Below are 21,278 nucleotides of genomic sequence, written 5' to 3'. Positions count from 1 at the left end.
AATAATGTTTTTGCTCAGCAAATGGCTCAGCATGGAATTGCATAGGGTAACTAAAAATGATATTTTAGGATAAGGTCCTCAGTATTCTTTCAAAGGAATTAACTCATAGGGAGGAAAACGCTTCAGTAGTTTCTGCCTGAGTATTTAGCTTGCAAGTTGATGCAAATTAAACACATTTTCACCCTTCTCCTTCCACTTGTTACTAAACTATTTCACTAGAAGAGGAAAGCAGTGAATAGCCTAGAAATTATATTCCTATCACAATTTTGTAGGGGCTATTAGTTTTTAAATAAATGTACAAGGTGGTATGCCAAATAGGTTGTGCCTTTGGGAGGCAAATAGCAAGCATAGTTTCAATAAGTACATGGAGTATTACATGTATAATAATATAATTCTCAAACATTTGCCTAGTGCTGATTGTAAGGTGCTGTGAGGAATGATGTCTTGAGTCAGGGCCACCCATAGTGACTACTTTTGGCAACACCAAAAACATGGCAAAAGAGGGCAACCATTCTCATATACTGATTTATTATATACAGATGCAATATATCTATATCTATGCATCTACAGTATATATTTATAGATGTATACCTCTTGGATTAAACCAGGGGTGCCAACATGAATAAAATATGGGGGGTGCAGAAGCACTGCTCTGCATAATTGATCACATGATGTGGTGCACGCACACCATTTGAATGGCAATGTCCATGAACTTTGCGGGGGTACCCCCTCAATTTTTTTATTGGGGGTGAAGCCCCCTCAGCTCCCATGAGTTGTCTCCTATGGACTAAACTGATGTTCTGGATCCATGTCAATTTAGATTTCAGCCTGGTTTTGGCACTGAAACCATCTTGGCCCCTGTGGGAGATGAACTATGTTAGAAGCATAGCTGCCAAGTCTCCCACTGAAAAATGTGAGATCAGCAGCGGCGCAGCACCGGAAGTCGCTTCTACACATGTCCGGACATGCGTAGAAGCAACTTCCAGTGCTGCGCTACCCATGTATGGGCACTGGAAATCGGGCGGCGCCAGGACCCAAAATGGAGCCTCTCTGGCAGGTAGGAAATCCAGGGGATTTACAGGATTTTTCCCAATCCGGGCTGCCAGCGGGAAACGGTTTAAAATACGGGGGTTTCCCGCGAAAAACAGGAGACTTGGCAGCTATGGTTAGAAGGGAGATAGGGTGTGTGGCTTTCTTGTGTTCTCTTGGACTTCCCAGTGACCTTTGACCCCATTGACCATGATATCCTTCTGAGATGGGAGTGGGGAGCACTGCTTTGTAGTGATTCCACTCCTACTTGGATGGTCATCTCAGAAGATGGTGCTAGTAGATTTGATCTCATGGAATGTATGTTACGGGTTCGGTAGTCGTCATCCCCATACTATTTAATATGTACAGTACATGAATAATAATAATAATAATTTATTATTTATACCCCGCCCATCTGGCCGGGTTCCCCCAGCCACTCTGGGCGGCTTCCAACAAAATATTAAAATACAGAAATCCATCAAACATTAAAAGCTTCCCTAAACAGGGCTGCCTTGAGATGCCTTCTAAAGGTCTGGTAATTGTTGTTCTCTTTGACCTCTAGTGGAAGGGCATTCCACAGGGTGGGTGCCACTACCGAGAAGGCCCTCTGCCTGGTTCCCTGTAACTTGGCTTCTCGTAGCGAGGGAACCGCCAGAAGGCCCTCTGCGCTGGATCTCAGTGTCCGGGCAGAACGATGGGGGAGGAGACGCTCCTTCAGGTATACTGGACCGAGGCCGTTTAGGGCTTTAAAGGTCAGCACCAACACTTTGAATTGTGCTCGGAAACGTACTGGGAGCCAATGTAGGTACTGGGAAACCACTGAGTGGGGCCATCTGCAGTTCTACAGCATATTATCAACAATGTGCAAATGACACACAACTTTATTTTTCCTTTTCATCTTCATCAGGTGTGATAGTGGGTGTCTGATTTCAGTAATTGACTGGAAGAGAGTTATTAAGCTGAAGTTCAATTCAGACAAGTGCTGTTTGTGGGTGGTTCCTTGGCTCAGACCAGTGGTGTTCAACCATTTATGGAGGGGTTTACTTAGGTTCTGAGCTTAGGGGTATTCATGAATATGCTAAATAAAAAAATTCCTTCAGTAGCACCTTAAAGACCAACTAAGTTTTTATTTTGGTATGAGCTTTCGTGTGCATGCACACTTCTTCAGATACAGTGAAATGGAAGTTTCCAGGCACTTATGTAGAGAAGGGGTGGGGAGGGGTGGGGATGGGGAGGGGGGATCACTCAGAAGGGTGGTGGAAATGGGTGATTGACTGACTGATAGCTGTTGATGACCGCAAACGACTGCAAATGGTTTTGCATGAAAAAGCAAGGGTTGAGATGGCTGAAGATCGCTTATCATGTATAATGAGATAAGAACCCGATATCTCTGTTCAAACCAGGTCCCTCCATGGTTTTGAGCTTGGTGATAAGTTGCAATTCAGCAACTTCTCTTTCCAGTCTATTTCTGAAATTCTTTTGTAGTAAGACAGCTACTTTGAGATCTTGTATAGAATGTCCTGGGAGATTGAAGTGTTCTCCTACTGGTTTTTCTGTCTTCTGGTTCCTGATGTCAGATTTATGTCCATTTATCCTTTGGCGTAGGGTTTGGCCTGTTTGTCCAATATAGAGAGCTGAAGGGCACTGTTGGCATTTGATGGCATACACAATGTTAGAGGATGAGCAATTAAATAGTCCTGAGATGGTATGTTGGATGTTGTTGGGGCCAGTAATGGTGTTGTCTGGGTGTATGTGGCAGCAAAGTTGGCATCTGGGTTTATTGCAGGCTCTGGTACCAGTGTCCATGTTAAGTCTGGTGGTTGTATTATTGTGGGTGAGGAGTTGTTTAAGATTGGGTGGCTGTCTGTAGGCAATGAAAGGTCTTCCTCCCAGAGCTTGAGAAAGGGAGCTGTCATTGTCCAGGAGAGGCTGTAGATCTCTGATGATGCGTTGTACTGTTTTAGCTTGGGAGCTGTATGTGATGACTAGTGGTGTTCTGTTATTTTCTTTTTTGGGTCTGTCTTGCAGCAGGTTCTCTCTAGGTATCTGTCTGGCTCTGTTGATCTGTTGTTTAACTTCATCAGGTGGATATTTTAGTTCTAAAAAGGTTTGCTGTAGATCTCTTAGGTGAGATTCTCTGTCTGTAGAGTTGGAACAGATGCGGTTGTAACGTAAGGCCTGGCTGTATACGATGGATTGTTTGGTATGTTTGGGATGGTAGCTAGAAGCATGTAGATATGTTTGTCGGTCAGTTGGTTTTCTGTATAAGGTGGTGTCCATACGTCCATCCTGTATTTTTATAGTAGTGTCCAAAAAATGTATTTCTTGCATAGATTGGTTCATTGTTAGGTTGATGGTGGGGTGAAAGTCATTGAATGTCTGGTGGAAGGTTTCCAGGGTCTGTTGTCCATGTGTCCAGATAATAAAAATATCGTCAATGTATCGCAGGTACAGGAGAGGTTTGAGTGGGTAGGAGTTAAGGAAACGTTGTTCTAAATCTGCCATGAAGATGTTGGCATACTGTGGGGCCATGCGGGTGCCCATGGCTGTGCCGCTGATCTGGAGGAACAGGTCATCACCAAATTTGAAGTGGTTGTGGGTAAGGACAAAGTGGCAGAGTTTGGTAGCAAAGTCCGCTGTGGTTTTATCTGAAATGGTGTTCCTTATGGCTTGTAAACCATCATTGTGTGGGATGTTGGTATATAGAGATTCCACATCCATAGTGGCTAGTATAGTATTGTTAGGAAGATTGTTCAAATATTGTATTTTCCTCAGAAAATCTGTGGTGTCACGTACGTAGCTGGGAGCACTGATAGCATATGGTTTCAGAACAGAGTCCATATAGCCGGAAACACCCACTGTAATGGTGCCAATACCTGAGATGATGGGGCGTCCTGGGTTTCCTGGTTTGTGTATTTTGGGTAGAAGATAGAAAGTTCCTGGCCGAGGTTCCGCTGGTGTGTTTGTGAGGATCTGTTCTTGGATGTGTAGGGGTAGCTCCTTAATAATCTTGTTCAGTTCTTTTTTGTATGCTTGTGTGGGGTCTGAGTCCAATTTCATGTAAAAGGCAGTATTGGAAAGTTGTCTGTGGGCCTCTTGGATGTAATCAGTTTTGTTCATGATGACGACAGCTCCACCCTTGTCTGCCTCTTTAATTATAATGTCTGGGTTGTTCCTGAGATTTTCTATGGCTCTCCTTTCAGCATGGTTTAGATTTTGTTGTAAGCGATGGTGTTTTCTGGTCACATCCGTTTGGATTCTGTGGCGGAAGCATTCGATGTACAGATCTAGTGTGGTATTGCGTCCATCAGGAGGGGTCCATGTGGAGTCCCTTTTTGTGTAACTTCTTTTCGGTGGTAGTTGGTGGTCAATGTTCTGTTCATTGATGCGTTTAGAGGGTGATGGTTGTTCCCCAGTAAGTTGAGAGGTGTTGTGTTGTGGGGATGTAGTTTGTTCTACTTTGTCTTGTTCTTGTGTGTGATGAAAATACTCCTTCAGGCGTAAACGGCGGAAAAATGCTTCCAGGTCCCCGCAGAACTGAATCATGTGTTGGGATTTGGCAGGGCAGAATGATAGTCCCCGTGAAAGGACGGATTCCTCAGCTGGGCTGAGTGTTTGCTGTGAAAGATTGACAATGTTGTTGATCTTGTTTTGATTGGTGGCCTGTAGGTTGGAAAGGTTGCAGAGTTTTTTATTTTTCTGGTTCTTCAGTAACTCCAGTTGAGAGTGGTAAATGGTTTGTTTTTCCTTGTGGAACTTCTGCCAGGCCGGGTGATTCCTGATGGAGTTCTCCAGTGCAGAGAGTTCCTCCTTTATTAACTTCTGTTTGGAATACAGAACGCCGATAAGATGTTTCAGCAGTTTCTTAGATAAAGTGTGGCATAGTTTTCTGGCATATTCTGTGGGATAAGTTGATTGAAGAGGGTTCTTAATTCTAAGACCCTTAGGTACAATGTCCAGGTTTTTGCATTTAGATAGAAAGAGGATGTCAGTTTGTACCTGGGCAAGTTGAATATGCTAGTATCACTAGAGTCATGCATGGTCTTGGTCAGGCATCCCCAAACTTTGGCCCTCCAGATGTTTTAGACTACAATTCCCATCATCCCATGGTCCTGTTAGCTAGGGATCATGGGAGTTGTAGGCCAAAACATCTGGAGGGCCACAGTTTGGGGATGCCTGGTCTTGGTGGTGAAATGTACCTTTCAGCAGCTTGCACTGATTGTCCAGCTCTGCCATGTCTGAATGTGGATAACCTAACATTAGTGATGTGTGCTAGGCCTGGAGGAATAGATAACAGCATTTCAATTCAGTACCAGTTTGAGACTTTACCTCTTGTCTCTGTTTTGCTTTCTTGTGTTTGGTGTTGTGTTCTCTCTCTCTCTCTCTCTCTCTCTCTCTCTCTCTCTCTCTCTCTCTCTCTCTCTCTCTCTCTCTCTCTGGCACCAGTTTAATCAGCTTAATTCTTCTTTCCAAAAAGATTGGAACAAACCTGCCTTTAGAGTTTAACAAGATAGATTACAGCCAGGCATTGTACTGTGATGTTATAATCTATATCTTCAAAAGGGAGAAAAATCCAGGGGGATTTTCTAAATGGCAAGAGGGTTTAGTAAAATAGCACCATTCATCCCACCGAGCATTAAAACATTAGATTTGCTCTATTTAATTAAGCAACCTTATTCTGTCACATACCACTTCACAATCCTTCTGCTGCTTACAAAATGCAAGCAGAGATCAACTATCTAGGAAAAGGACATTTTCTTTGAACACCAGAGGAGTTCGTTGAAGGGACTTACTTTGTCCCTTGTTTCTTGCTCATTAAAATACAAGCAGCAATTAACTAAGATAAAAGCTTGAGCATCATAGCAAAGAAAGGAAGTTAAAAGAAGGGCAATCATTCATTCCGCCTAATGGATTTTGCAAGGTGCTAATCTATATCCTATTTTTCAATGTCCACCACTTTGTAGATTTCCACACTATGTGTGTGTCAGGAAAGCTTATGGTCTCAGATGCTAGAGCCCCCCTGTTTATTGAGTGAAACGTGGGATGGCCTGTGCAGGAATGCTTGCCTCAAGCTATTGGGCTCTCAAAGCTGGCAAGCATATGTCTTAGCAATAGGCCTGCTTTACGTGAAAAGGGGATTAAATATTTTGGACCTAGCCGGGTTGTAGATTGGACTTCCTGCCACCTGTCCCCCCCCTGTTGTAGGCCCCTGCTACACCCCCCCAATTGGTCATTATGGCGTTTTCCCATTCCTGGGGAATTAAGACTGAGCAGGGGGGGGAGGATTAACAGGCTGACCAAAAGGAAGCTGGAGGTGGAGCTTATGGGCTTTAAGACTGAGCCCAAGGGAGCAGTTTGGCATTTTAGAGTTGGCAGTTGGGAGTTGGTGGTTGGTGGTTGTGAGGGTTGCTGTGTGGAAGTTGGTGGTGGTGAGGTAGAGGAGTTAGAGTGAGATAAAGACAGGGTTGAGATAGAGAGGATAACATGTAACAGTGTATCTAATACCTAAAGCTTGTTGCTGTTTGAAATAAACTATTGATTATTTGTTTAACTTAAATCCTGACTGAGACTCGGTGATTTACCAGGGGATCCTGGTTGGTGGCAGCGGAGAAGTGGTGGCACAGGGTCAATAGTCCATGAAACGACCAGGGGCCCTGTGTGAATGCCACAGTCATCATGCCCAACTGCTCCATGGAGGCCAGCTGAGTTGCTACTCAGCTTGCCACTAATGGCAACAGTGACCACTGGCTCTTTCTCACTGCCTGCAGACAATTAACAGGACAGACTTATGGCTCCTGCATCAAAATGGTTAAACCCTGCAATGTCTGAAGGAACAGGAACAATGGCAGTAGTGACATTACCATTTAGCTCCATGATAAGAATGCGCTTTCCAACTCCAAATGTTGCCATGAACATGATGAACATCTCTCTCACAAACACAATGTGCTTCCACACTAGTGGTGACTATGGGTGCATAGTGGGTTAACTTTTACTTATATAGGATTTTTGGAGGTAAGAAAAATTTTTTATTAAGTACTTAAAATGCAAAAAGAAAGAAAGAAAGAGGCATTTTGATGAGAGCAATGTTGTGTGGATGCTGTGAAAAAGTTTTGGCAGTGAGCAGCACTGATTCCACAATAAACTCCCACATGAAAGCACCCTAATGGCAGCTGTTGCTTTATTCACTTTTGAATTGTGAATGTGAAATCTGCATTGGCCATAATGCTTATTTGCATACAAACGAATCTTCTTGGATTTCCCTCCCTGCAGCATAAATAACAAAAACACAGGGCCAAAGCCTTATATTTGAGGAAAGCGTCTGAACTTGTAAGCTAAGTAAAACCAACATGTTAAAGGTGAAAGCTGTTTGGGGCAAGGGAGGTTTAATTGGTAGCAAACAGCACAGATTGGCATGAACCATGGAGTGGTAGCAAATTAGCATCTTCTGCAACACCAGTGTATAGATGTCAGAAGTTTCATTTGACTCAAAAAGAGAGCAAGTATGAATGCCTTTTAATTCTAGGGACTGGGGATTGGAAAAGGAGGAACCAGATTCAACTGGCATTCTTGGGCATGAATATGATGTTGCTTTTTAAAAAGAAAAGCACAGTGCATTTAGAGCTGTGGCTGGGTCACTGCTCATGACGTGGAGTTATGCATGTTTAATTCCCATTACAATCTATAGTGTGTACACGCTTTACATTTTCTCTGGCTGTAATTCATAGGAGATGGACTGAAAAAGTATACAGAGGGGGACAATGTAGAAGTAGGAGAGAAGAAGAGTTGCTGTGTGGAGGAACCTTCCTGCGCATTTGTAAAATATATACGAGGGCCTTCACACAAAGCTATTGGCAACCTAAGTTAAATGGGTTCTTAAAAATCACTTGAGAGGACAACCATATATAGATCAAGATTAGGACATGAGATGTGTTAATGTTCCTTCGTTCTCAGCTACCGTGTATGCTGCTGTATTGTAACAGTGAGGATTCTGGAGAAGGAGGTACATTAAGTAAAGAATCATTTCTACTTTCACTTATTGATCTTCCCGAGAGGCTCGTGAACATTTATACAGGGATAATTGTGAACAATCCCCAGCCTATCATGCCCAAATACCATCCAAAGTGAAGGTCACCTAAAACCTTTTCGATGGAGCAGGTGTTGTGCACCAATGATGATGGGTGGAGGCAGAGGCACCGGGGGGGGGGGGAGATGGCATCCTGTACTGCCTGCATAAGCTGCTGCTTTTTTCCCATTTATGAAAAGGTCACAAAGCAAAACATGTGCAGTCAAGACGATCGAGTTCTCTGGAGACTCTTTTATCTCTGCACCTTAGGAATCAGGTTGCCTACGTCTCTCAACAGGTTCAATCCAGCTTCCAACATTTGATGCAGAACCACAGGGAAAATGTATCCATGCCTCTCACATCAGCATGCTGAAATGTCAAATGATTCATTTCTCAGCATGGAGAGAGAAGAATGCTTGGCATCAGCACTCAAGAATGCACTGCTTCACTGAGAAGCAAAATGGGGAATATTGGGCTATTAACCTTATGGAGCACTGTGCGCGCGCGCGCAAGAGAAAGAGATGGAGAGAGAAGGCTGCACAGATTCTTATTCTATACATAAAGTGTTTGTTCTTAACAAGCACAAGATCCACTCTGTTTCACAATATGTATTATCAGGTGAAAGACATTGCCTATCATTTCCCCCCTACAAGCCTGCAGCAGAGCCATGGCATAACACACTAATTCAAACACACAGGAAACTCGCAGCTCACAAAATTCCAGCAGCAAGTCAATCGTCCTGGTTTTCATGCATGATCCACTTGCTTTTTCTTGGCATTTTGATGATGCCTTGACAGATATAACATAGTTTTAGAGTGGGAAATAATGTTTGGGCCTGCCAGTGAAGATGCATACACCTCTGATTAAATGGACTGGGAGGTGGGTGGGTTTTGCAGATCCAGGGTCATCAGCATTGGAATTTAAAGGGGACAGACGGACAACTGTTCATGGTTATGTAATGAAAAAAGCATTATATAATTTAAAGCTGTGCAAAAAAAAGTGGTTAGGTTATGCCAGCAACTTGTTTTAACCCCTGACTTATGGGGAAATTTATGCCAGCCTGCCAGGCTCAGTTGATTCCAGTGATTACCATTTTATTTCAAATGCAGTGTGGTACAATACTTTCTAAAATTACTTGTCTCTGAGATAGAAAAATATTATTTGGGTAAATTGAATCTATCTATTGATAATTGTGCAACTAAATAAAATCCTACTCATCGTGGTTCTGTATTTTTTAAGTTTGCAAGGATTCAAACAAATCCATTTGTCCCCAAATTATTCCCAGTGCCTGCGTTGCTGTTCTTAACAGATGGCTGGGCATATTAGAGAGGCAATTTTAAAAAAATCATATAGGCTTCATTCATTCCAAATTATCTTTTAAGGGGAAAATGTCAACAGAAACAAATAATCTTGCCTTTTATATAGGAAGTTAGCAAAGACAAGAAAGCTCCCTCCAAAAAAAGGACATCTTGCCCAAATGTGAACAAAAAGAAACATAATTTTTGGCAAAAGAAATGCAACTGACAGTAAGGGATGTGAAAAAGGAATTCAAGCAGCAGAAGAAAATGGAATGCCATGCAAGCTCCAAAGCATCTGTATTCAACATTTGGAAGGGATATTCTTTTGTGCAATTAATCAGGAAGAGAATATGACTAATCTGCTAATTTTCATGGCGAATTGAGATTAACACCAAGTGCTTAGCTGAGGACCAGATTATTCAATGTATTTTTAGAGAGGAGACTAATGTGGGCAGTTATAGATGCTACAAAACTATATAAGGTATAATATGAAATAAAACCTTAAGCGGTGCAAGAGAACCCTGGCAAGTGAAGAACAGGGATAGCAAAAAGAATTCAGAGTATCCTAAAAGCAATTTTTCTAGAATAGCCCTCTGAACATGGCATCACTCCAGAGTAAGCCGTCTGAGGAATGCAGCCAGTTTGTGGGTCCCTTGGGTAATTATAATATCGTCAAACGGACCTTCCATTCTTCTTCTTTTTTCAACCTGGTCTGAACAAGTGGCCGGCAAAAGTGAAGCTTTCAGTGCTGTGAAATATTCCATTCAAAAGAAACATTTAATGTTCTGCTTGCTCTTATTCCCCTGGGTGGCTGCAGCTGAATAGGCAATTTCTAAAATAGCATTGGCTTGATCTACCTACTTGCTCCCTGTGGCAACATTCATCAGTCAAACCCATTGGATAGCAGGAATCAAAATGCTGGCAAAAAAAAAAACCTTACAAAAAATTGCATGGCACTCAGAAGTGCTGTGTAAGAGGTTCTTCCGAAACAAGAAATTAGGCCACCTATAGCCCTATGGTCAAGTGCCATGGAATCAGTCCTGAGTGATGCAGTGGCTAGAGTGCTACAATGGGGCTCAAATCTATGTAAGAAACATGCATATTGGGCACCCACACATGCTGTGAAGCACTCCATCTTCATTTTTCCAAGCATGCCTCTGGCCCCATGTAAGTAAACTGGCTGGTTTGCTTTAGTGATGCTCAAGCTATTTGCCCTCTGAGAACTGCACATCCACCTTTATGCTGCACATCCTCTCTGTATGTGGCACAGCACTGTAAAATTGTGTAGATTCATTTGTGAATAGATTAAACTCAGAAGTGGTCCTAGAGATGTCCTATTGATCTCTTCCAGTTCTGGGTTCACAAAGCACATGCAGGGAATTATAGGCAGTGCTGGACTAACATATTTGGCCACCTGAAGCCCAGCCCCAATGCCACCACCCAATGGGGTCAAGTATTTAAATAACAGTTCCTGCCTTCATCTCTTCCCACCTTATGGCGCTATTTGGAAAAAACAACAACACACTTTCCCCCAGCCACATGGCAGAGCCAGATCTGACTGTATAAGACACAAAAACTCTCCATCACACCTTGGGAGCCATTTTCTTCAATAGACGATGCCAGAGAAAACCTGTGTCAGGGTGCAAGGACGCAAATACATCATAGGAAATCATCCTTTCTTCCACGGATTTCTATCGTCTTATAGAGCTCTCAGTTTCCTGGTTGTAGTTTATATTGTTGATGAATATTCTTAGAACTGGGGAATCAATATAATTTAAGCTTTTAAAACATTGGTCGGCTGAGCTAATGTAATTCTACATACGCTACAACAAAATGTCCTTGAGTATGCATCATCTTGTATCTTACAGCGTTGCCAGTTAAATGGCTCCTGTGATTAAAATAATTAATGAACTTCACAGCCTCCTACTCTTTATGTCTTCCATAAAATGGATAACATTTATTTAGCACTCAAACTGTTAAAGAGTACAAATCTCATCCTTTGCTGGCAATCGAAATGTGGGTTTAAAAAGAACACTGATTCTTTTGTCAGTTGAGAACATGCTCAAGACTTTGACCTCCAAAACTCCATTAACTTTAAGTCAGATGCTTTTGCTACCCAATGAGCCAGCATTCAGAGCCCCCAAGTAGAGCTTATCCTCAACATTCTAAGCATCAAGGGGTCCCTTCCCATGATACCAGTGTAAGATACCAGCAGTGTAAGAGCTGCTTTTCCTTGGCTTTCTCTCTTGCTCCAGAGATGTATGTAGCGTACACTGTAGCGTAACCAGCCTCATATAGCCAGCATGTTTGAATCTAATTAAGGCATAAAGGGGTTAAAACAATAGAGTAAGCTGTCCTGCAAGGCTTTGCCTATGTCACTCCCCCTCACCTTGGGATGACATAGGTAACCAAGCCTTTGTTATTCTCTCTTCTCCAGGTGAATTCAGTATGAAGAGCTCTGAGCTAACTAGCCTTTTTGTTTCTTCCTTTCTTTAACAACAGATTTTGATCAGCAGTAAACATTAACATAAGCCTGAAAGGATAACCATATCTTAAAATGGAGCCTACATATTTTTCTCTCACCCATTCCACTATGTGTATTTATAATCCTTCCCCCCAGTCTTTTTTCATGCATTTCCTATTAAACATTTTTTTTTGTTTACTTTAAATCAACATGACGATTTGGTTTTCTTTACCTCCTCCCCCAGCTGTGATGTTTCATTCTGAACATTTTGCTGAAGGAAGTAATCTAGATTCACAGATACTATAAAGCATGCAAGTTTTATATTCTTCTTTTTCAATGAGCATTGATATTGGTATCTAGAAATTTAATGCGCATCAAATCACAGGAATGTATTTTTTTTCTAACAAATGTCCTTCTTATTTGATGAAATCAAGCATGTACCTTAACTAAAACACCTTAGAATTGTATTCATCATTCTAAACGACATCACAATTCTACCTGAAAACATAAAGGGAACTGCTCATATAAAGCACCCACTTTTCTCCAGGGCTTTATAGCCTACCTAGGTTGCAAGTATCAGCTTTTCATGTGGTCTTAATCACCACTTCTCCATCCTTGTGCAAGTTAATCATTCCACAACTTGCTTTTTAAATCTAAGTTTTATACCTTATATTTGGTACTTCACTTGATCTTTTATCTTCCTGTCGTTAGTACTGTATCCACTTTGCTCTGGTTTACATGTGGAGAGTGGAGACCATTCAATCTTCCCAATGTTCAAACCATGAAGGCAACCGGGGTCAAATACATGTTCCTCATCTCTTAATTACATCTTCACTAATCTCTTGTAAATATCTTCTACCATTTAATAATAATATTTCATTCAATTGGATCTTTCCTGCTGGCTGCCCAAAACATTGACCTGTGCAGCCTTGTTGTTTTAATACTTTTTCTACATCGTTAACTCAAAAATGAGGTCCTTCTAATGGGATTTCCTTCCTTTTGTGTTTTGTGGCTGTGCGTGCATGTGTGCAAATACTACTGCTTTTCAGTATGCTGACATTTTTGTTGTTGTTTTGCTAACATTTGGTAATCTAGTCTGAGGTAGGTAGTTAATTAACATGATGTGACTAAATGGTGTGTTGTTTAGCAAGAGCAGAAAAGCAGTCTAAGAAGATATAAGGAGCTGTAGCTTTGTCAACTCTGACTTTTCAAGACCCAGATTCCCTCTTAGAAACAAAATCTGGTGGAGAAATGATATCCCTTAAAACCAACCTACCTTCCTTCCTTCCTTAAGCCAAGCAGCCAGGCTTACACCAATTCCAGCTTAAACTAATTCTGAATTCTACATATGCATCTGTTTCATTAAAATTGGCTATAGCTTCCCTGCATGAGAACACAAAAACACAAGCTTGTGTGATGATCTATGTGCACCTTGCATGCCACTTCTTGGTACTTCATGGTGTTTTCCATATAGGAAATTTCTAACATTTTGTTGTTGTTTAGTCATTTAGTCGTGTCCGACTCTTCGTGACCCCATGGACCATAGCACGCCAGGCACTCCTGTCTTCCACTGCCTCCCGCAGATTACTTAGCCCTAAATCAGGGACATTAGCTGGACTAAGATGCAATAGCCCCTGGTTTGGGGGAGGCTCATGTCCCTCTCTGCTGTTCGCTTCAGTAATACCCATACACATTAAAACACACCATAGTTAACCAGACAACTAAAGATGGAAAGTGGCAATGATTAAAAATGTAGAAGGTAAAATTGCTCATCTTAGCAGTGCATTGGCAAGAATGTATGCCAAGGGAGAGTGGGGGAAAGGCAATGAAAGAAGCTGTGAAAGTATCACATTGAAAAGCAAGGTGGTGACAATTGCATGCTATAAATCTGTTCTGACTGCACCTGGAAAGCTGAATTCAGCTCACAGCACCATATTGCCAGAATGATTTCAGAAAAGAGTAGGATAACCTAGACTCATAAGGACACACTTGGAAAGGTAAAGGAATTATGCCTATATATTGCCAGGTAAGGAGTGGCTTGCGGCCATTATAAGGACAGGCTACCGACACCTGATACGGCAAATACCTCTGTGTGTGTGTGTGTGTGTGTGTGTGTGTAGATGCAAAAGAGACTAAAGGAAAAGAAATGGAGTGAGATTGAAGAGTCAGTACCTGGTTTGGATTAGGTATATACCTTTCAAACCACAATTTACCTTTCCCTGGGGCAAAGAACAGAAGCAACTCTAAAACTGGATTTTATGGAAATCTAGCCTGGTGAACAACCTTATCAGCATTGAGGGAAGCTAATGAGCTAATTTGAAAAATGATTTGCATGTCATTAAGCAAAAACACGATGGATTTCAAGCCATTTTCTGGTAGGCATGACTCATTTATTCTGCCACATTCCTGTTCTGGAACTGTTAGTCCTTAATATTCAAAGCTTATAGTTATATCCAAAGTAGTACTGAGTAATGTCTCCCATCAATCCAAGGGACACCCCCACTTTCCTCCCCCTCCCCCCTAAATCCATTCTAGGGATTCCCTTAAGTCTCTGGAGCAGATTTGGGGAGAGGAGAGGGGGAAAGCCCTGTTCACAAGTAGAAATCCTTGCACTGATGGGATGCATTGGTTGGGCACCACCTCAGGGTTGCCACCTCATAAAGCTAAGGAGTTCTTCTTCTGAACAGTGCCTGGGAAGCTCCACCCAAGTTTCTCAGAGCTCCCCAGAGGAAGAGGAAAGTGCCGATGCATTACATGTATAAATAGTAAAAGAACACAGTTTATGTGATAAATAAATAACTCAATGCACAAATTTCTGGAATATAGGAATTAGCATTTTCAGCCACTGTTCCTCAGTTTAGCACAGGATTGTTATAATGATAAAATGGGGGAGAACCTTGTATTCCTTGGAGGACAGGCAGGATATAAATGTAATAATATGAAGTATCAAGTGACGTAACAAAAATAGGTAGCAGAAGGAAGAGAATCTGTAGTTTTGTAGCAGCACTACTTGAAATGTGTTTTACTTAGCAGCAAATCTCTACAAATGATTTCTAGAAGAGGATTTCCATTAGGCTCTGGTAACAAAAGCCATGGCCTGCCTTGCATGTTGCACTAAGCCTTAGCTTAGCAGAAATCTGAGTTCTAAGAGATGAACACACAGCTGCTTTGTTCCTCCTTGGTCCTCTTTTGCTGCCATGCTTTACTGAGCCAAATTTGGCTTAGTGTGCCATCCATGGGTGTAGACAGGGGGGGCAGGAGGGGGCAGCTGCCCCCCCTAGAAGCAAAAAATTATTGTATTTTACAGACCATAACCAGCACTTTGCCCCTCCAAAAACTGAAGTGGAAAGGACTTTGCTTTAGCAAGAGCAGCTCTCCACTTGCTGGGGGCGGGGGGGGGGGGGAACACAGCTGTAACAAAAACACATCAAATAAATAAAGCAAAGTGGCTACTGGTACTTAAGCAGTTAAGACAATGGAGCAGAATATCCCTTCAGGCAAGGTCCACCCTATTCACCCTATTGTTATTCAGTGGGAGTTGTTAATGGGCATTCAGGGATCGCATTAACAGTTCTATTGGCGATTTAATGAGGGTGCAGAGGATTCAATTTGACTAAGGTGGCCCTGCAAGGCTAAAAGGAAGTGAATAAGAAGGGGGGGGCTGTAGCTTTGATAGACACAGTGATGTTTATAAAAAGCAGTGGTGTTCCAAGAAGTACAAAAAAGGAAATACATGTAAAAAATGCACACTTTAGAACAATTCAAAATTCTGTTTAACATAACTTGAGAATCTGAGTGTCCTTTTTTGTACTTCTTTGAAATTTTAATAAACAATAAAGATTTTTTCTAAAAAAAAAAGCAGTGGTGTTCCAGTCTGCCCCTCCTCCTGCATCTGTATACTGTAAATCAGGGGTGGCCACCTCCCAAGAGACTCTGATCTACTCACAGAGTTAAAAACTGGGAGTGATCTACCCCCTTTTGGGTGGTTCAGGTCAAAGCTGTTGAGTTTTTTTAAGGAAGGGGGTTTAGGTCAAACTTGTTGAGCTTCTTTTAGGAGGGAGGGAGGCCCATTTTTGTTTAGGGCTTCAGGTCATAGTTCAGCTTTTTTTAGGGAGGAGGAAAATTTTGGGTGAGCTTTTTTTAGGGGTGCCAGTGATCTAGCAGTGATCTACCACAGACATCCAGTGATCTACTGGTAGATCACAATCTACCTGTTGGACGTGCCTGCTGTAAATCAAGCAGAGAGAAAGCTGCTTACAAGGCTCCTGTTGCTGCAGAGTTCTAGCATCACAGCGTCACCCAGAGGCACCCACAAATGTGAGTTATCCCTCTCTCTATTTCTTCCTTCCTTTCCTCCCTCTTCCATCCTCAATAAAATACTGGGGGGGGGGCAGATAAGCCCAACGTAGAAAGCCCATCAACATGGGGGGGATGACTCTTTAAAATACAGTATTTACCAGTAATTTTTTTTTGGGGGGGAGGCACCTAGGCCTCTAGGAGTTGGCTGCTATGCCTAGGACAATTCAAGAAAGCAGAATGATGCATATGCTATGGTAATATATCAATAGAATCATGGAATTGTAGTCGGAAGGGACCACAAGGGTCATCTAGTCCAACCCCCTGCAATGCAGGAATTTTTCCCCAATGTGGAGCTTGAACCCACAACATGGTTGAAATATTATGCTGATATGCAGCAACGCCTCGGAGCCGTCATGACTGCGGCCCTGTCTTGCCTTGCCCTTGCCCGCCCTGCCACCCCCTCTCCCATGCCCGACCCTCCCGTCCTCTTGCTGCAGAGTTCCAGCTTCACAGCATCACCCAGAGGCACCCACAAATATGAGGTATCCCTCTCTCTATTATTCCTTCCCTCCCTCCCTCTTCCATCCTTAATAAAATACTGGGGGGGGGCAGATAAGCCCCCACATAGAAATCCCATCAAAATGGGGGGGTGACTCTTTCAAATACGGTATTTACCAGTAATTGGAGGGGGGAGGCACCTAGGCCTCTAGGATTTGGCTGCTATGCCTAGGAGTAGGACAATTCAAGAAAGCAGAATGATGCATATGCTATGGTAATATATCAATGGAATCATAGAATTGTAGTCGGAAGGGACCACAAGGGTCATCTAGTCCAACCCCCTGCAATGCAGGATTTTCCCAAGGTGGGGCTTGAACCCACAACATGGTTGAAATATTATGCTGATATGCAGCAACGCCTCGGAGCTGTCGTGACTGCGGCTGTGCCTTCCCTCGCCCTCACCCGCCCTGCCACCCCCTCTCGCCTGCCCGACCCTCCCGTCCTCTTACTGCAGAGTTCCAGCATCACAGCATCACCCAGAGGCACCCACAAATATGAGTTATCCCTCTCTCTATTTCTTCCTTCCTTCCCTCCCTCTTCCATTCTTAATAAAATACGGGGGGGGCAGATAAGCCCCACATAGAAAGCCCATCAACATGGGGGGGTGACTCTTTAAAATACAGTATTTACCAGTAATTTTTTTTGGGGGGGGAGGCACCTAGGCCTCTAGGAGATGGCTGCTATGCCTAGGGCAATTCAAGAAAGCAGAATGATGCATATGCTATGGCAATATATCAATAGAATCATAGAATTGTAGTCGGAAATGACCACAAGGGTCATCTAGTCCAACCCCCTGCAATGCAGGATTTTTTTCCTAAGGTGGGGCTTGAACCTACAACATGGTTGAAATATTATGCTGATATGCAGCAACGCCTCGGAGCCGTCGTGACTGCGGCCGTGCCTTGCCTCGCCCTCGCCCACCCTGTCACCCCCTCTCGCCTGCCCGACCCTCCCGTCCTCTCCAGCCAAGCAGGGTAGCCGCCGCCGTTGCCAGCCCCAGAAGCACAACGTGGCCGCTGCCGCCGCCGCCGCCACAATGTCGTCAGGCCAGCTGGCCCTGTAGCCCCGCCCACGTTCCCACTTTGTGGCCCCGCCCCTGAATGACCATGGCTTGCCCCCCCCTAGTTTTGATCCTGGCTACGCCCCTGGTGCCATCCAAACCCAGACTCGAGAGTAAGCTCTCCTGAGACTAACCATAAATTGTAACAAGCTTGTGGTTCGTCTAGGGAGGACATAATATAATAAGCCTGGGTTTGGGCAATGCTAAGGTTTAGTTTAGTGGAGGATGGTGCAGCAGCAGAAAAAACCAGGAAGAAAGGAAGAAAGTGGATGTGATTTCCTCTTTGAGAGTCCGCACTTTTGTGCGAAACCAGACCTTGATTTTGTGCGGGGTGGGAACCAGGCAAATTAGCATTTAACTGCAACTGTGGCGTGAGTTTTTGCAGGTTAGAGCATACTTCATCTGGACACGTGGTTTTTGCTTTAACAACAAACTTTGCTCCTTCTTTTTTTTTGTTTTTTGGAGGAATGCACAACCTTTCTGCTTTGTTCCTTCCTCTTCTCCTAAATTAGTCACGAAATCTTCCTAACCGGAAGGCTGTCACATGTAAACTGAACAGCAATTTGTATTTTTGAATGATCTCCTTGTTTTCCAGTTGTACCTTGGGGAAGATTCCTATCGCTGTTTACTTTCCAGGCTGGAGATTGATGTGAGCAATCACATAGACCTCTCCTAGCCTGCATGCCAACAAGCACCCAAGCTTCCCTTTCTGCTTTTTTTAGACTACCGACTATTAGAATACCAATTGCTCAATTTCCAAATATTAGGCCATTACCAAATTTGCAGACTTACTTCTGTCTTCTCTGAGATCTTGAATTGGCATTAAGAGACTAACCAAATGGTTGACAGGCGGTGATTCACACAACTCGATATTTTCATCAAGCTTGGGGCAAAATTGTCCTTTCAGATCTGCACCACAAATGTTAATTTGTAAATTCTTCTTTTCCTTCTATGATCTCCCATTAATGTCAGTGAGTTGTGTGTTTGCTGGTTTACAGAACAAACAGACCCAAATGAAATTCTCTATTACATATCTTGATTCTCATGGTCAGATGCAACGTTATGACCAACTTGTGATGTTCTTGCATTCATCAGTGAAGACAGTTGTCAGAGTGTCCTTGCTAGAACAAAGATTTGTGATGTTCAAAGCAAGCCTGCCTAGTGGGCCTCTATATGAAGGGTGATATTCAACCAAGTTTTATGCAGAGTACACCCATTGAAATAAATGTACCTAACTTTGTCACACTTGTTAGTTTCAGTGGGTCTCTGCTGAGTAAAACCTAGCTGAACCTGGGATAGCTCAGTTGGGAGAACATGAGACTCTTAATCTCAGGGTCGTGGGTTGAGCCCAACATTGGGAAAAAGATTCCTGCATTTCAGCGGGTTGGACTAGATGACCCTCAAGATCCCTTCCAACTCTACAAATCTATGATTCTGTGAATGCCAACATAAGTTGCTCCTATTTCCCAGAGCATTTCCTTTGCCCCTAGCTGCCTTTGCTGTCCTGCCCCAGCTCACAACTCTTCCCTGCCACTTCCTTTCATCAATGAATTTTCATTCCACATCAGTTGGTGCCTCTTAAAGAGATATATCCACATCACTGGACCAACAGTGAGCCGCCTTTCGTGATATGACAATTTCTTCTGGTGTAGTGTCAAATATCAAAGTGCAGGAGCTCATCATGGTAGCCCCCATAGCCTTGCGCAACAAGTCAAGTCCAAAAATGAGGCCATCTATTTTGATACATATGTATACACACACCAAAGAACAGCAGTATATAATGTAACATCCAGTTTATTAGGTTTAGCTGACAATAACAGAAAAAATGAGCATGCAAAGAGTGGTATAGTGGAATCCTGGGGAGACTTTGGCTTTGGCTTCACATCCCTAAACAACCATGACTGCAATTCTATGTATTCTATGTACCTGGGAGTAAGCTCTACTGCACTCAGTGCTGCTGCTGATTACATAGATTCTATTTATAAAATACCTTGAGCTTTATAAAAAAGAAATTCAGCTGGCTGAAATGCAACATTTAGCTTTTGATTAGAAATGTAGACATCTTGCAGAAAGGTGTTAATTAGAAATGTTGACATCTTGCACAGATCTTGAGCCAGCTGAAATCCAACCTTTAGCTTGTAATTAGAAATGGAGACAAATTTGCAAAGGGATGTTACCCTTTAAACCGATAGCATGAAACAGGAACTCCATGAAAGAAGTCTGTTAGATTCTTTCTTCATTCTCTGGCTTCCTCCATGCTAATTTGTCACAAGCAACACTGAAACTTGAAAGCCTCATTATCACCTCATTCACCTGCCCACAATTACTCCAGCAGCTGATGACATCATCACTCCTGCTCTGAGGAAGAAGGAAAGCCTCAGAGCTGCACCACCACCTGCACTCCTGTTCCACTATTGCACCACTAATGTCCTCCTATCAAAACTGAAAAACATTTGGCAAAGAAGATAAACATGCCAGTTCAAGTGCTAGTGTCTTAGTACATGGAGTGCAAGATAAATAGATAGATGGTAGCTGTTACTACAAAATTGGCAAACATGCTTTGCATTACGGTAGATCCTAATACGGGACTACAGACAGACAAAGAATTGATATGTGGGAGGATTCTGTTTTAACATAGATGCATTTTGGAGCATTTGGTGTGAAAAATGTTTGCATTGAATACAGTTTTTTAAAAATAAAATAAAAAATAGCATATACTTAGAAAGATACAGGAGGAAGAAAAACTGCAGAGGTGGCCAGTGTCGAGTTCATAGATAATCTGGGTCTGACCAAATTTAAAGGACGTAGTTACATGAAAACTTGTTGTTTCCATTTTACAGATGGGTTGCTGAGGCTGAAACTGAATGAGTTGCCCCAGACCTCCGAGAAAGAGGTGAGTCTTACATCCAGAATGTTTAGATCCAACAGCTATTGGATACAGCAATAGACAAATATCCCTGTTGCACAGCAGGACTTTGTGGTATCCCACAAAGTAAAACAAAAACAAAAACCAACCTCCTCTTGCATACTAGATTCCTATAAATAGGGAATCCTTTAAACTCAAACATTTCATTCCCCATTTGCATTTTAGAATGGTATATTCCAGCCACATCTATATCACACAGGGCTGCAAATTATGCCATTTTGTTGTTTGTCATCCACTACATCACATTGGCTGTAATTGCAGAATGAAATTGCAAGCTCATAAGCTATAGACTGGATCTCAATTTAAGGGCACACTTCCCTCCTTACTACCATATGAGGAATAACCAGGGTTTGGACATTTGTTTTACAGTAATCTGAACATTTACACATAGGCCATCAAGAAAACAAATCCTGTTAAGAAGGTTGATCCTACTAGCATTGACATACATTTTGGAGAGTAATTTTTGCTAGCCCCTGGTGACTTTCCTGATTATTTATAGGAGTACTGAACACATAGCAGGCAAATTATGTGCACACATAGAACAGAAATTCTAAAAAGCTCTTTGGTTCCACCCCCTACTT

At 42.6% G+C, this 21,278-nt stretch overlaps 1 protein-coding gene across 1 annotated transcript in view; it reads left to right on the top strand.

The window, feature by feature from the left end:
- B3GAT2 (beta-1,3-glucuronyltransferase 2) overlaps positions 1-21,278 on the top strand; it is a 242,474-nt gene that overhangs the window by 125,157 nt on the left and 96,039 nt on the right. The window contains exon 4 of the mRNA XM_088665847.1: positions 20,612-20,664. Coding sequence (XP_088521973.1) covers positions 20,612-20,664 — 53 coding nt within the window. The remainder of the gene's footprint in view (positions 1-20,611; positions 20,665-21,278) is intronic.

This window comes from Zootoca vivipara, chromosome 3 (genome assembly GCF_965207765.1).
Source record: "Zootoca vivipara chromosome 3, rZooViv2.hap1.1, whole genome shotgun sequence".
Taxonomy (NCBI): domain Eukaryota; kingdom Metazoa; phylum Chordata; class Lepidosauria; order Squamata; family Lacertidae; genus Zootoca; species Zootoca vivipara.
The sequence above is the reverse complement of the archived record's forward strand: the minus strand, read 5'-3'. Positions and strand labels throughout refer to the sequence as shown.